Source organism: Ictalurus punctatus, chromosome 13 (assembly GCF_001660625.3).
Source record: "Ictalurus punctatus breed USDA103 chromosome 13, Coco_2.0, whole genome shotgun sequence".
NCBI classification, from domain to species: Eukaryota; Metazoa; Chordata; class Actinopteri; order Siluriformes; family Ictaluridae; genus Ictalurus; species Ictalurus punctatus.
The window spans coordinates 15,351,537-15,368,305 of record NC_030428.2 but is presented as its reverse complement, the minus strand read 5'-3'; the positions used below and the strand labels follow the sequence as shown (position 1 = coordinate 15,368,305).

Here is a 16,769-nt window from a genome sequence, read left to right as displayed (position 1 = left end):
CCCTCTAGCATTAAAATAGAGAGTAAATGTAATGGAGGTGTTAATTACATGTAGAGGCATATTTAAGACTGAAATGGTATTTTCATAGTTCCTGAACATCAGATATTTTTTCTACAATCTGGCTTCAAAATCTTGCTAGAGCTCATTCAGTTTCATTAGACTTAGCTACTTCCTATTAAAAATGACCTGTATTACAGTAATCCACCTACAGTGCCCTCCACTAATATTGGCTCCCTTAGTAAATATAAGCAAAGAAGGCTGTGAAAATTTATCTTTATTGTTTAAACTTTTGATCTTTTGTTAAAAACAAATCCCCAAAATACTCTGTTCTCATGGATATCAAACAACTGCAAACAAAACACAGGTTTATTATATATATTTATTTATTTATTTATTTATTTATTTATTTATTTATTTGTTACATATAGGTGTACAAGGATTCACTTTGATATTTTATTTTCTTTTAGTACATCTTGGTGACTAAGAACAGGAAATTGTTCAACCATGACTTCCTGTTTCAGAGGGGTGATATGAAATAGCACATAGGCCAGATTCCCTTGATCATTCATAACAATGGGTAAGATCAAGGAATATACCTGTGATGTGCGACAAAAGGTTGTCGCGTGTCACAAAATGAGAAGTGGCTGTAAGAAAACCGAACAAGAATTGAAAATGTGTATTTCCACAATAGGGCAATAATTAAGAACTTCCAGTCAACTGGAAATGTTACGAATCAACCAGGAATTGGACGTGTGTCTATATTGTTTCAACGCAAGGAGATTCATTGGGCAGCTTTTGTCACAGAGATTTCTAGAGAGAGAAGTAAGGAAAAGAAATGCAGAAGCAGAAAGACATCAGACACTCATACAGTTGAAAGTTCCTGATTGCATTAGCACCACTTTTGCTGCTTGTGAAAAAGGACCAAGTATTGAGTGCATAAATGAACATACTTTCCGAAGGTCGAAATTTCTATATTATAAATTCTTTATTCTAATATTTTGAGATACTGGATTTTTATTTCCATGTGTAAGCTGTAATCATCGATTAAAACAACAAAAAAAAAAGGCTTGAAAATTTTCTCTTTATGTGTAATGAATCTAGAATATATAAAAGTTCCACTTTTTGAATTAAATTATGGGGGAAAATGTACTTTTCCATGATATTCTCATTTTTGAGATGCACCTGTAAGTGAAGGTGAGTAGGTGAGTGAGTTTGAGTGCAAATGAGTAAGTGTGAGTTTGAATGACTGAGTGTTTGTGAGTGAGTGAATGAGTGACATGTCCAGGTACATGAGATATTTTGCACATAAAAAGATGAAAGTGTATCTTATCACTTAATTTAGCTGAAATATATTATTTAATAGATTACATTGCTTTGTTGACCTGCAGGGAATGTGAGGGTCCTCTCAACATCTGCAATGGAACCTGCCTGAAGAAAACAAACAAAGAAAGATTAATAGATTAGTATAACACTTGAGATTAAAAATAAATGATAACAAAAGAAAACAAAATACAAACTCACATCTGCATGAAATATGAGTGCACTGGTATTCTCTCGCGGAATGCTTTAGTGGTGCGCTGTGTTGCCAGCATCCCTTCTTCAAAGCCTTGTGATACACAGTATAATTATTTTTTTTAAACAAAATAATAAACTTACTGTTGTGGTTTGGACTGGCATAAAATTTGCTTGACGTTCGATATTCACAGATCTTCGCAAATTAAGGGACCGTCTTCAAAGTTACATACGACATTGGTATACACGTTTCTAACTTCAATAGCATTTGAAGGGAATGACTTACAGTCATAAAACCAACTGTATAGTATTCATGAAGGTGTCAGCTATAATGCACACCTTTTTAGATTTTATATATTTAATAAAATAAACTATGAAATTATATGTAAAAATTGCCATGTATTTCACTACCGAACTGGCTCATACACAAAATATAATCATAATTTAAAGCTTATCCGAACGCTTCAATCAGTGATGACATTCAGTGGTGTGGATTTCTGGTATAGTCCCACTATTGAGGAATAATCAGTGTTTTCCTTATGGTAGCATAATCAAGATCAGATTTGAAGGGGAAAAGGGAGATTAAAACATAATAACATAATTATTAAAACATTCATAATGGAGTATGCATGTTGAGGTTAGAGTATGAATCATTGACCTAGTTTGAATATGAATCATTAACCTTCCTTTGTCCCCAGACAGCCATTAGAGAATATCACCTTTTGTATGAATTTGCCTGGTCGAGCATAGATTGTCTTAAATTTCAGGTAATTTTTTTTCTACATAAGACTAGGTTTATCTGTTAAATTATTCTACATGAAATTGTACTCAAGTAATAGTACAGTAACTACAAAAGATAGTACAGTAGTAGTACAGTAACTACGTTTCCTGTTTACTCCCTCGGGTTTGGACCCTGACCTTGCTCATGCTGTAGAACGTGAGAGGCACATCGCTCAGGCTACAGGCCTCCTCGATAAAGAGCAGAGAAGCATCATGTGTAGACATTCCCCTCAGCTCTCTGTGCAGGTCTGGAGTGTGCTGCACCACAAAGTCACATCCACGCCTTGCCAAGATCTAATAATAAATAATTATATTTTAAAAGTACAATTTTAGAATTAGCTCTTACTGAAGGACCAAAACATCCTGTTTCTAAAGGAACATAATGTAATATTCCAGAATATTATTTACATACATACATACATAAGCTAATAATCTGTATTTGTGCTGTGACCTGTGAAAACCCTTCAAGTGGTCCAGTTTGGACCTTTTCTACTTTATATAGTTCTGAAAACAACATGTTTTCCTGAACTGAAATGTGTTTATCTTTTCCACACATATCAACCAGAAGTAAAGTTCTAGCATTTTAGAAGTGAAGCGTTCCAGAAGACACATCTCTCTATACTCAACTCCGATCGGGCTAACATCGGTGGGGAAATTGTCAGATTTTCATGTTGACTCAATTTATCCACACACATGTGCACACACGCATGTGCACACACGCACGCACGCACAGAGAGAGGTAGGGGGCATTTTATTTTAGCATCTACAGAAGCTGGAAAACCCAGAGGAACCACACAGGAACATGAGACTACAAGAAACTTTCCACAGACTTTAACCCGAGCTCAGGTTTGAACCAGACACCCTGGAGCTATGAGGTGGCAATGGGTGTTCAGTCATGCGGCCCATAGAAAGGATTACAATGATTTTTTTTTCACTGAAAGACCCTATAAGTAGGCCAGACTTGGTTCAAAAACAACTATGCATAGCTAATATCATCTGGAACACTATTCCAGACTTTAAGTATGATTTTAAAATATGTAAGGCGTAGGCAGCCAGCTGGAAGTAAAGACCTTCCTGCCAACTGTTCTCATGCAAGTTAACAAGCTACCTAATATGTCAAAGCATTAACTTACCCCAACAGCAATGTGGAGTTGCAATAAAACAATAACAAAAAATAATAACAAACAGGACACTGCTTTGCAGGGAGGGCAATAAGGAGGAGGGATAGGGACAGCGAGAGCTGTAGGGAGTAAGAGGAAAGGAGAAAGTCATAGCATAGTCTCAGAAGAAATTCAAGAGATTAGTGGATTCATGTACACGATGCTGAAAAAAGTAAAGAACATGCCGAACTCAGCCCATCAGACCTCTACTTTGTGTGTGGTGGTTTTACCCAACAAGACACAACTCCACATTGCTGTTGGGGTAAGTTAATGCTTTGACATATTAAGTAGCTTGTTAACTTGCATGAGAACAGTTGGAATCATCTGGCACTATTAACCTTTGATTAAAAATGTGTGTCTAGTTATGAGTTACAGTATATGCTGCACTGATATGACCTGGCATATCAGGTCTTGGCTACTGTATGAGTTACACAGAATGTTATTCATAAAAATGCCTTTGTGCTTTGTCTAACAAATCCCCTCATTTTGTTTGTGTGTGTGTGTGTGTGTGTGTGTGTGTGTGTGTCTGTGTGTGACCATGTTTGTACTTTAGTTAAAGTGTAGAGGACAAGAGGTAATCAGCCAACTCTCTCAACTACTTGGTATTACAAATCTGTCAGATCTGCATCTTTTTGGCCTGAGTTTGGAAAAGGGTAAGATGGTGTACGAATGTGTGTGTGTGTGTGTGTGTGTGTGTATGTGTGAGTAGGTGGGGGAGTTTATTGCTGAGTAAGCATTAGGTTTTTGTTCCTCTTTTTTTCAGTAAATGTGCATAAGACCGTTGTGTAAACCTTCATCATATTATAATGCACACACTAACCCGTTTTTAAAAAAATAATTTACAAATGTACAGTCCTAGTGCATTAAATTATTGTACATGTTGAAATGAATTTGGCTTAGAGAAGGACCATCTATTCCTTGACCTGGAGAAGAAACTAACCACATACTTCAGTAAAACATGGAAGCAGACAACATTGCCGGTAATGCCAAAGATGACTAAAGTACATCAAAACATTTCATAAAATAACATGACTTTCTGTTATGTCAAAATAACATGTACACATTTCTTTGTTTTAACAGGGCAGGGTGGTTCTTTATCTAAGAGTTGAGTACTACATAAGAAATGGTCGGCAAATCATGTAAGTGAAAATGAGCGCTTAGCTGAAAAATGTCTATCATAGCATAAGTACCAGGTGTCCCAAAAGTCTCCACACATATAGGGGACTATGTTTGCTAATGTCATATCACAGCAAACCAGTGACTACATTTCCCATACTGCACGGCGGCCTACAAACATGGCCGCCATGGACTGCAATTCCCAGAACACTCACACACACAAAACACTCATTCTAATCACACACACCTGCATCCAATCTCACACACACTCACAACCACAGTATATAGGAGACTGTTCTAACACTATGACTTTGTGAAGTATTACGTGAGTTTTCCGTATACCAAGCATTTGTTATCGGTTCGTATGCTATTGTTTTGATCTTGTTCTCACCCTAGTTCTTGATTCTAGTTTTGCCTCATTTATGCCCATTGCCTGTTTTTTGACCCCGCTATTGTCTGATGTTTTGGATTTGTCTGCCTGCCTCTCTTAAAGTAAAGCTCTTATCTGCACTTGCGTCCACCCTAGTGTCCTTTACGTTTATTTCGTGACGGCCAACACTACTTCAGTTGTACATTTGTCAGTGGATGTTCGTGGACATCTGTTTTGAGATTGATGCGCAACACTTCTGTTTTTAAAAAAAATAGTTGTTTGTGACAGTGTCCTGTGTGTCCTGTTTCCTGTCCATTGCAACCTTGAAACAGGTTCCCAATCCTACCATGAGAAGGATTTCAATATGTTCTTCTTTTATCAAAAGCGTTTTTGGATGGCATTTTGCTAAAAAGCGTTCATTTCCCCAATATACGGAGACTTTTGGGACACCCTGTAGTTCATCACTTTGGTTTTCTGTATTAAAATTTGGTGTTCTTTCTGTTCCCCATTTGTTTACTCCTTTATCTGACTTCAGAGATGGGAAGGTCCGCAGTCTGTACTGTGCTGATCTGAAAAACAGAGTTTTGAGCTCTCAGTGTTACGGGCAGGAAGGTCTGTACTTCCAGCTGGCTGCCTACGCCTTACAGGCAGACTTGGGTGACTGGAAAGAGGGCATGAAACCTTACTTCACTCCTCAGGACTATTTTCCTCCTTGGGTGGGCCATTATGTGGTGAAATATATTTTATTAAAATCATACTTAAAGTCTGGAATAGTGTTCCAGAGAATATTAGCTATGCATAGTTGTTTTTGAACCAAGCCTGGCCTACTTATAGGGTCTTTCATTGAAAAAAAAAATCGTATTTATGATTTATATTAATTAATTATTGTTCTTCTACATTGTAATCCTTTCTATGGGCAGCATGATGGAACACCTATTGCCACCTCACAGCTCCAGGGTCTCTGGTTCAAACCTGAGCTTGGGTTAAAGTCTGTGGAGAGTTTCTTGTAGTCTCATGTTCCTGTGTGTTTCCTCTGGGTTTTCCAGCTTCTGGATTTGCTGAAATAAAATGCCCCCCACCTCTCTCGGTGTGGATAAATTGAGTCAACATGAAAATCTGACTTAATTTCCCCACCGATGTTAGCCCGATCGGAGTTGAGTATAGAGAGATGTGTCTTCTGGAATGCTTCACTTCTAAAATAGAACTTTACTTCTGGTTGAGATGTGTGCAAAAGATAAACACATTTCAGTTCAGGAAAACATGTTGTTTTCAGAACTATATAAAGTAGAAAAGGTCCAAACTGGACCACTTGAAGGGTTTTCACAGGTCACAGCACAAATACAGATTATTAGCTTATGTATGTATGTATGTAAATAATATTCTGGAATATTACATTATGTTCCTTTAGAAACAGGATGTTTTGGTCCTTCAGTAAGAGCTAATTCTAAAATTGTACTTTTAAAATATAATTATTTATTATTAGATCTTGGCAAGGCGTGGATGTGACTTTGTGGTGCAGCACACTCCAGACCTGCACAGAGAGCTGAGGGGAATGTCTACACATGATGCTTCTCTGCTCTTTATCGAGGAGGCCTGTGGCCTGAGCGATGTGCCTCTCACGTTCTACAGCATGAGCAAGGTCAGGGTCCAAACCCGAGGGAGTAAACAGGAAACGCATTCAATGAATCTGATTGCTGCCACCTCAGAAGCATATCTGTCTTCTTTTATAGGGTAAAAAGGTAAACAGAGCCAGTTTGCTGCTGGGCGTGGCTTTGACAGGAGTGCACATATATGACATAGAGGTACACCTACTCTCTACATAGCACAAGCACTTGTGAAAACACATATGCATTCATAATGGAGTATGCATGTTGAGGTTAGAGTATGAATCATTGACGTAGTTTGAATATGAATCATTGACCTTTCTTTGTCCCCAGACAGCCATTGGAGGATATCACCTTTTGTATGAATTTGCCTGGTCGAGCATAGATTGTCTTAAATTTCAGGTAATTTTTTTTCTACATAAGACTAGGTTTATCTGTTAAATTATTCTACATGAAATTGTACTCAAGTAATAGTACAGTAACTACAAAAGGTTACTATTCAACTTGGTGGACTGGCCATTGTAAAATATTTGAAACAATGAGCAACAAGCTCTATTCATCCAAAGATTTATGTTAGGTCAAAACGTGTGTACATTGTTTATGTGCAGTTATGTTACCATTAGCAGACTCAGATTATTTTTTAAAGTGCATTTTAGGTGCCACTCAGGAACTAATTTCAGATGAAATATAGAGATTGCCTGTGCCATTGTGGATGAAGCTACTGATAGCATGGATAACACGGATAGCACATTGTGCAACTTTTTTCATTTTCTACTTATTTACTTTTTCTTAGAGGCTTTTCAGAAATTAATACACAACCCTTAACACAACCCCTTAACAAAATATAGTATGTAAAACATAGTAAAAATATATGTGTATGCAAATATAGTGTTACAATTCCTTGGCGGAGACAAGTGCGGACGAACAATCCAGAAGGCGTGGAACAGACAAAAGACGAAGTACAGACGGAAACTTGGTCAGGCAATCGGGCAATCACGTAATCTGAGGCTTAGACAGAATCGAAGTCAATAAACAGGCGAATATCGAGATCAGGTCAGTGGATATAATCACTAAGGCTTGGTACACGACAGAGACGAGGCTGCTGAGCGTTTACTTCGCGAAACGCTGAAGTTAACGAGGCCCTTTTATAACTTATGATGCTGCACAGGTGTTCGTACTCAATATTCCGGCGAACTTGAGCGCGGGCATGGCCGGGAAATGTAGTCCTTGTCCGCCACGTTTGTAGGTGGCGTTGCAAGGTGAGTACTGCGGCTGCGTGTTTGCCGTGGCTTAACAGAGCCCCCCCCAGAAGGGCTCACTCCGGGAGCCGAATCCCTCCGAGACCTCCCTCTCCTCTGGAGTCCCGGTCTATCTGGATGAGCCGCATGGAAGTCTATGCGCAGATTCGTTTCCAGAATGTCCTGGGCTGGGATCCAGCAATGCTCCTCTGGGCCATACCCCTCCCAGTCTACCAGATATTCGAGCTGTCCTCTCCTAGGTCTGGAGTTCAGGAGGTCGCGGACGTGGTAGGCTGGGCGGCCTTCAATCTCTAGTGTTTCAGGTGGGTGGTCCCCCGGCACTGACGTGGCCAAGGGGCCCGGTATCACTGGTTTGAGGAGCGAGACATGGAATGACGGGCTGATGCGACTGTGCTTTGGTATGTCCAGGTGGTATGTAACCTCATTAATTTGCTTCAGGACTCGGAAGGGGCCGATATACTTAGTCTGGAGCTTCTTGCCGGGAGGGGCGACTTTAAATCTCTGGTGGAAAGCCACACTCTATCCCCTGGTTGATAATTGGGGTGATCCCTCCGGCGCCGGTCTGCTTTTCGCTTGGCAGTGTGGGAGGCCTGCACTAGCTGTTGGTGGGTGCGTTCCCAGTCCTGTTCACTCCGGCGGAACCACTCATCTACCGCTGTTGAGTCAGTGAGGGAGGAGTTCCAGGGGAATGATGGCAGCTGGAAGCCCAAGACACACTGAAATGGGGTTAACTGGGTGGCGGAATGCCGTAGCGAATTCTGTGCATATTCCGCCCACGGCAGGAAGTCGCTCCAGTCCCCTGGATTGGTGGAGCAGAAGGTTTGGAGGAACCTTATGACCTCTTGGTTAGCCCGTTCTGCCTGGCCGTTAGCCTGGGGGTGGTACCCAGACGTGAGGTTAACGGTGACCCCCATCTTCTCCATAAAACTGGCCCAGATGCAAGACGTGAACTGTGGACCCCTGTCACTCACGATCTCCTCAGGGATGCCGAAGTATCGAAACACATGTTGGAAAAGAAGTTCGGCTGTGGTAAAGGCGGATGTGATGGCCAGTAGTGGAATGAGGCGCAGGGTCTTCGAGAACCGATCGACGATCACCAGTATCACGTTATTACCCTGCGACTCCGGCAAGTCCGTTATGAAATCTAGGGCAAGGTGGGGCCACGGGCGGTCAGGTGTGGGTAGCAGTACCAACCTCCCGGCAGGTAGAGCACGCAGCACCTTGGACTGAGCGCACGTGGAGCATGAGGATACAGTGCACTGTACCTTCTTAGGCATATAGGGTCACCAATACTTCTCTGCCAGTAGTTGGTAAGTGCGACGGGCTCCCAGATGACCCGTTGCTAGTGTCGTGTGGGCCCGTGTGATGAGTTCCTTGCGCTGGTCCATAGCGACTCCCTTTGGGCTAATGACATAACCTAGAAATGAGATCGTGTGTTGGTGGAACTCACACTTCTCGGCCTTTACATAGAGCTGGTATCGCAATAGGCGATGCAATACTTGCCGGACATGCTCAATGTACTCCTCTAGCAAATATACCAAAATGTCGTCGATATACACGATGACGAACTTTCCCAGCATGTCCCTCAGGACGTCATTGATCAAATTCTGCAACACTGGGGGTTAGCGAGCCCATACGGCATGACCAGGTATTCATAATGTCCGGAGGTTGTACTGAAGGCTGTTTTCCACTTGTCCCCCTCCCTAATGCGGATCAGGTTGTACGCAGGTCCAGTTTCGTAAAGTTGGTCGCGAACTGCAGCTGTTCCAGGGCTGAGGGAACGAGAGGCAGGGGATACCTGTACTTTACAGTCACTTGGTTGAGGCCCCGATAATTAATACTTGGACGAAGGCCCCCTCCTTTCTTCTCTACAAAGAAGAAGCCGGCTGACGCGGGAGACATGGAGGGTCGAATGTACCCCTGCTGGCGCGGGAGACATGGAGGGTCGAATGTACCCCTGCTGGAGAGCTTCCTAGATGTATTCCTCCATGGCCCGCTGTTCAGCTTGGGAGAGCGGGTACACACGGCCCCGAGGTGGACTGGCCCTGCGTAGGATGTCGATGGCACAGTCGTAGGGTCGGTGAGGTGGTAAGCTGCTGCCTCTCTCCTTACTGAACACCTCATGGAGGTCACGATATTCTGGAGGGACCTTGACCGGGACATGGGACTTTCCACAGTCGTAGTGGCCACAGGGACCATGGGACCCCTCAGACAATTGTGCAAGCAATACAGGGACCAGTGGGTAAGTTGCTGGTCCGTCCAAGAGATTTGGGGGTTGTTCAGCGCTAGCCAGGGTAGGCCGAGAATAACGGGATGTCTGGTGGAAACCGTGAGATAAAGAGACGATGGATTCGTGATGGAGGGCGCTAACTTGGATGTTGATGGGCAGCGTGCTGTGGGATATTACTCCTGCAACTATGGGGGACCCGTCTATGGATTGCAGTTCGCGAGGTCGGAGCAGAGGACATATGGGGAGGCCGAGCTTCTGCGCAATCTTCTCATCTATGAACTTCTCAGGCGCTCCGGAGTCAACGAGCACTGAAAGAACAAAAGCCCGGCCTGAATGTTCTAGCACAATAGGTAAAAAAAAAAATATCTGAACAGACTATGACTGGTTTAGACTCACCTGGTGACGCGGAGGTTGGCTGTCCCTGCTTCCTTCGGTCGCTCGAGGCCTCTTGTGGGGGCACTGACAAATGTCGCCACAATAGAAGCACAGTGATTCACGCCGCGTCTCTCCCTCTCCTCCTCACGGGTCCCGGGCACGCCCAAGCTGCATGGGTTCGGCTGGCGGAACCGGCTCTAGTAGCGGTGGATTGCTCAGCGTGTGGAGGTTGGTACGGTTGAGACGGTCCAGCCCTATTGTTAGATCTATGAGCTCATCGAGGGTCATCTGCTCGCCCCGACAGGCTAACTCTCGCACCAATTCAGGGTTTAGCCCCTGCCGGAACGCGGTCTTGAGTGCTGGTTCATTCCAACCGCTCCATGCAGCGATGGTGCGGAATTCTAGGGTGTAATCCACCGCATTAAGTGAGCCCTGTCTGATATGCAGGAGCTCCTGGCCGGTCTCCCATCCATCAGGGGAATGATCAAAGCCTCGCTGGAAACAGGAGAGGAGGTCCGTTAGCGAGGGCCTGACACCGCCCCCTCGCTCCCATTCTGCCGTAGCCCATGCCAGAGCGCGTCCGGTGAGCAACTCCATGAAGTGAGTCAGTTTATGGGCCTTTGGCATGTCCGGGTGACTTTCAAAGAACAGGGAGCACTGTAGTAGGAAGCCCTTACATCGTTCCGGCTCGCCAGCGTATCTCTCTGGTGTAGGCAGTGGTGGGTGATGTGCCACCGGCGTGACCGGAATGTGCGCAGCTGGCGTGGCCTGAATGTGTGCAGCCGATGCAGGCTGGGCATACGCTGGGGCGGTCTAAAGTGGAAGCTGTAGCAGAAGGCGTCGCGGTCGGAAAAGCGGCAGCATTCAGACGCGAAACTTGCTCTTGTAACTGCGATATCTGGTCTGGCTGCCCAACTATTGCACGATTTTGCTCTAAAATGAAGCGTTGCCACTCTGGGGTGCCCGCTGCCTCCATAGTAGGCGAAGTAATCTTCGGCGTAATCTTCGGTAATCAGGTGTTCGTATTCAATATTCCGGCGAATTTGAGCGTGGGCATGGCCGGGAGATGTAGTCCTTGTCCGCCATGTTTGTAGGCGGCGCTCCATGGTGAGTACTGCGGCCGCGTGTTCGCTGTGGCGTAACATATAGAGCAAATATATATATATTTAAATGATGTACTTTAGGTGCATTAAATGCACACTATATCACAGTAAACAAAAATGTAATATTTTTATATTATCCCTGTACAAGTACTCCCTACCCTTTTTTTATGCAGACCTACCACTTTTTGCATGATCCTCCCTCAAATTCTTATATATAAATAAATTCTTAGAGGGCGAAGCACACTTTGTGTTTTGTGATGTGCATGGTCCTTACATTGTGTGTTTAGGCTTGTATGCCAGTTTTGTATGTAATATACAGGGTTTGTGTGCAGAATGCAGAATAAAACCCCCTAAAAACAGGAACAAACAATGTAGTACACCTGATCCCCAGTGCTGTTATTCTCTCCAGGGCATGTGTCTCACAAAATATTAATTGCAATGGTACTAATCATGAAGATTGAGCCACAAATTTTTCTTAACGTCTCAGCTTTTCTTAACGTTTCCACTTGTTCACTGCTGCTGCTAAGTACTCAATGAAAACTACTTGTTTGCAGAAAGATTATTTAATAAAAATGTTTGTTTTGATCATATATATATATATTTCCATTGGCATTAAATTCACTGTTTACATTTATATTGGAAATAAATTTAAACCATAAGCATTTATCAAAATTTCTTTAAAACAATTAAAACTTTATATTCAATGTTTTGTGTCCAAGCCTTTGACTGGTAGAGTTTATACATTGAACCTGAAACATATTTTGGTGTTTACAGGGCCGAAGGTTTGAGATAAAGGTCGATTCTCTGGCTGGGGAAGTTCTGGTGATGTATACGCAGTCAGTGATGCACTCCCAACAACTGCTGAAGCACATAAGCAACAACCATCATGTGCACCTAAACACAAAACACTCATTCAAGCAGCTGCAGACACGAGGTTAATGCCAACACAACTGCTTATACTCAGTATGTCATAGCTACTATGACTTCTAGCATAATATTTGTTTCTGTAAATGTTCCACCATTTTGTGTTTTAATCTCACTTTCCCCTTCAAATCTGATCTTGATTATGCCACCATAAGGAAAACACTGATTATTCCTCAATAGTGGGACTATACCAGAAATCCACACCACTGAATGTCATCACTGATTTAAGTGTTCCCATTTTACTGACCAACTTACAAAAATCTTTTCTGTATTATGGTCTTTACACCACTGACAATGGATTATAGCTTAAACTGTGACACAATTCATTTCCCATGTACAGAGAGAAGGCAGCAAAGGGAGGTGTATATCAGGGACAGTACTGATCCAGAATCAGAGGAGAGTGAGGATGAGCTTCCACCCATCAAGTCTTACCTGGACAAGGCCCGGCAACGCCATGCTGACACCATGGCGACTATCACATTAGCAGATGACAGAGATACAGCTTGGGGAAGTTCTAGAAAAGGACAAAAGAAAACAGGTTAGACATTTATTCTATATGGTGCAGAAATAGTAGCAGTGCTGTGCATCCTTCTTTACAGGAAAGCATGTTGGGTCTTATGAACTTATGAACTTTGTGGGTTTTTTTTTTTTTTTTTTTTTTTTTTTTTTTTTGCCTCTCTTCTCTTTTGTCCTGGGTGAATGCATATATTCATTTCAATACATAGTTATAAAATGACAGAAAAAATTTAACTAAAATGGAAACTAAGATGATTAACATAAACTGAAACTAGACTGCAAGTGACATTTTGTGCTATTTATGTTTTCAGATCAACATTTCGTTATGCGCAAGATCATTTTGTTTATTTTGACATTATTAGACTCTTTCTTAGGGATGAAATTCATACTCAATTACCAGAATGCATCACTGCCTCTAAAGCCTTTGAGGTTTTAAAGAGGACATCAGGAGGAAATTTTCATTGATTTCATTAGTAACATGATTAAATGTTTGTTGTTCATGATTAAATTAAATGTGGTTTTTATGTCTCGTTATACGTAAATGAATAGTAATGTACCTTTTTGGCCATCTATTAATCTGACAGATTTAGCTGGTTTAGACCAGATTGAGCTATCTGTTGATGAGCCAGAGGAGATGTTTGTTGATGACCCTGAAGAGATCACACAGTTGACTGAACTCCTGGAGGGTGTGTCTGTAGATGGGCCTCCATTAGTGACTGTGTCTCACTGGATAGGTGAGAGGCCAAAATCTGCCAAAATACCATGTTAGAGTAGTAATAGGTCTAGAATGATTGGCACATTAATGACATCAGCAAAGCTAAGTTAGGATGTGCTCTAGTGTGTATATTTGATTAAAATCTATTTCTTTTTTTCTTCTTCTAGATATTTCAATGGAGATGAAACAGGTAAGTATTGAATATATATTTATGATAATTGCATGTTTGACTTCCAAAATGAAAATTATGAAAATTTTAAATTGTAAAAAGGCTGGACATCTGGATCTCTTAAGGAAGCTAGGGTTTCAGAACAACAGGAAATCTGTTTCATCAGCTGTAGTTTCAGTATGCCATGGATTGCTTTACACAACAAATCAAACAGCATTTATAAGTATAATATTGACCACAATACACACAAACCTACATGCACACACGCTTCACATCCAACCTCCTCCCTTCCCCAAACTGATAGCAAGTAATTGCCAAGGTGATAATTTATAGCACTTTAATGTACTCTTCTGCTGCTAACATTGTGTGTTTGTAAATATTATCTATCTTAGTTGGTTGCTAAAGTGTGTGGTTGGATTGTTTTGTATTAGGTTTTAATTTATTGTATTTTTTATGCACTGCAATAAGCTTGTGAGGAACAGTATTTTGTTTCTTGATGTGTGTAAATACTCATAAATACTCACTGACAATAAAGTGAAACTGAAATTTGTCATATCCTTCCCAGATTGATTCAAAAGTTATAATGAATTGTCAGTTAATTCACACCTCTATGTCCTTTATAGGTTTTAAAGTGGAGAGCTTGCAGCCTATCTTTGGACCAGTGCAGGGAGAATGTAGAGAACCTTAAGGTCTCACACATGGCCAACTCTCCTGAAGAACATGTCGACACCCTACATGTTGACACCCTGACATATAAGCATGGACAAGAAGACATTATATTTTAATTATGTAACATAAAAGTGGTTAAATTGTACGTAACAGACAAATGCACAAGGCCACATGCACTTCCTGGTTTTATCCAACCCCCCACCCCCCCCCCCACCCCCCACTTTCTCTTTCTCTTCTTTTTCACATCTCCACAAAATATTCAAGAAACCCTCTACCATGTCATTTACACACTCACCATTGTCTATTTTGCCATTTTCACTGGAATAAATATGTAAATGCGTTGTCACTAGGCCAGATTGGCTGAACAAGTCTTGGAGGTGAGCATCTGATATTGATAAAACTTATCAGTGGCTTGCTCAATTGGGATAAATTCGCACCTTTAATATCTGTATACCGTGTTGATATTTCTGTAAAGCTGCTTTGAGACAATGTCTATTGTAAAAAGCGCTATACAAATAAAATTGAATTGAATTATGAATTGCATTTTTTTTGGAAACTTTATGAATTAACACATGGGCAGTAGTGCAAAACATTACAGTGCCAGGAATTTCTTCTGGGTTCTGCTTTTCCTTCCACCACACAAAAACAAGAAAATAGGTAGATTCTATTTTTAAAACACTTATACATTGTTCTGTTCATACAATACCAAAATCTTTACCTGTTGTGTTGATTAGTAACCAAACCAAATACTTCTGCATGGCAGAAGAATTGTTTATAGTGAATATATTAACAGCATTTATTCAACTATTCAAATTTTATCTTGTTTTTGTCACGATTTTATAAACGTAATATATAAACAAGGACGTACATTACAATGAGTTTATTGTGTTTAAGGTTTGCATTGTTCTTAACAACACACTACGGTGATAAAATCACTGTAACACACGCCATGTTGTGGTTTATTGTTTTCACTAGAAGTCATGGTTGTGTGCATACTCATTTAAAATCAAGATCTGGGGATTTTGCCAAGCGAAACAATTTACAGTATCTGACTGCACATTGTTTCTGCATTATATTATACTCATCGCTACCAATGAAACGACACTGATTTTATGATGCTAAGCTTGTTATTGTTTTGTTGCAACATGACTGCATCATTACCAGTAACCAAGACTTCTAAGCCACAAACTGCTTTCTAAAGTTGACCACAGTTCACTAATGTTCACTTGGGATGGGTGTAATGATACTGAAGTATTGATACATTTGATACTGATTCATTCTTTCTTTCTTTCTTTCTCTCTTTCTTTCTTGTATTGCTACTGGTATCGATATTTTAAAAAAAAATAGCAGCACGTGTATTGGGTAATAGGAGGAGCATTCAAAGAAATAATGACATCAAGGGGAACTTTTTTGTCATTTGTGGTTCCGCTACATCTCTGTTCTCAGCCACGGTAAGTGTGTGTATAATGCTTAAACAGCCTCTTCCTTAAGTATTCAAATTATTATTATTATTATGTTTAACAGAAATCTGCTTAAATATATTGTCAGTACATGGTATACTGTGTGTATATATTTTGTAATATTGATATATTGTAGGTTAATAGATTGTGTACTTTGTGTAACACTCATGTCATGTTAGCTTTATTAGGGATGTATAATCAGGACTCTATGTGCCAACACATACAGTATAAGTACATTTTCAGTGGCTTTTCCCAAAAAGAGTATACTGACTACATAAAAGATCTCTTAATATTGCAGATGCAGAAAATGTTCCTCACGGTGCTGTGTATCTTACTTTTTACTGGCAACATTCTCCAACTAGGTAAAAGATTACTTTCATAAGTAAAGTTTATTAAAGCATATTATGGGAACTTTGAACTACTTTGAACTACTAATCCCACGGTAAAAGTATCTTGTTTTCTGTTATGAGTTGTAGTGTTGTGGGTCTTGAGATCGATCTTGATGCCCAAAAAAAATTGTGGTCTTGGTCTTTTTTCTTTTTTTTATTTTAGTTAAAAATAGTTTTTTTTATTTTAGTCTCAGTTTCTATGATTTTTCCGACCACATAAGACCATAATGTGTTCATTATTGCTTTGTGATGTTCTCCTTACAGTACAAAATATAAATGCACATCTCTGTATGTGGAGTTAAAGTAGTGTAAGGGAATTAGCCCGGGGAAGGGCGGAGCACAGACCCACAAGAGACAGGTTTTAGTCAATACAGGGGTTTTATTTGTCTGTGTGGGAGCTGTCTGTAGTGAGGAGACG

The 16,769-nt window shown here is 40.9% G+C and overlaps 1 protein-coding gene and 1 long non-coding RNA gene across 3 annotated transcripts; one reads left to right on the top strand and one right to left on the bottom strand.

The window, feature by feature from the left end:
• Positions 1–350: 350 nt before the first annotated feature.
• Positions 351–2,820, bottom strand: LOC108273433 (uncharacterized). The gene is made up of 3 exons (XR_001814301.3): positions 2,431–2,820; positions 1,522–1,606; positions 351–1,428 (listed from the first exon to the last, which is right to left on the bottom strand). It is a non-coding gene; the product is annotated as an uncharacterized LOC108273433 (long non-coding RNA).
• A 635-nt stretch (positions 2,821–3,455) lies between these two features.
• Positions 3,456–15,040, top strand: LOC108273432 (FERM domain-containing protein 1). Of its 2 annotated transcripts, none has more exons than XM_017482643.3 (13): positions 3,456–3,714; positions 4,006–4,105; positions 4,353–4,432; positions 4,533–4,591; positions 5,474–5,669; positions 6,422–6,577; positions 6,669–6,740; positions 6,876–6,944; positions 12,284–12,443; positions 12,774–12,971; positions 13,534–13,683; positions 13,832–13,854; positions 14,457–15,040. In XM_017482643.3, the coding sequence occupies exons 1-13, from the start codon at positions 3,604–3,606 to the stop codon at positions 14,616–14,618; spliced, it is 1,536 nt and encodes a 511-aa protein (XP_017338132.1). In that variant the 5' UTR covers positions 3,456–3,603; the 3' UTR covers positions 14,619–15,040. The 2 variants fall into 2 exon arrangements, with proteins under 2 accessions (XP_017338132.1, XP_017338133.1); XM_017482644.3 differs by having other exon boundaries at positions 3,457–3,714; positions 5,474–5,654.
• Positions 15,041–16,769: the final 1,729 nt, after the last annotated feature.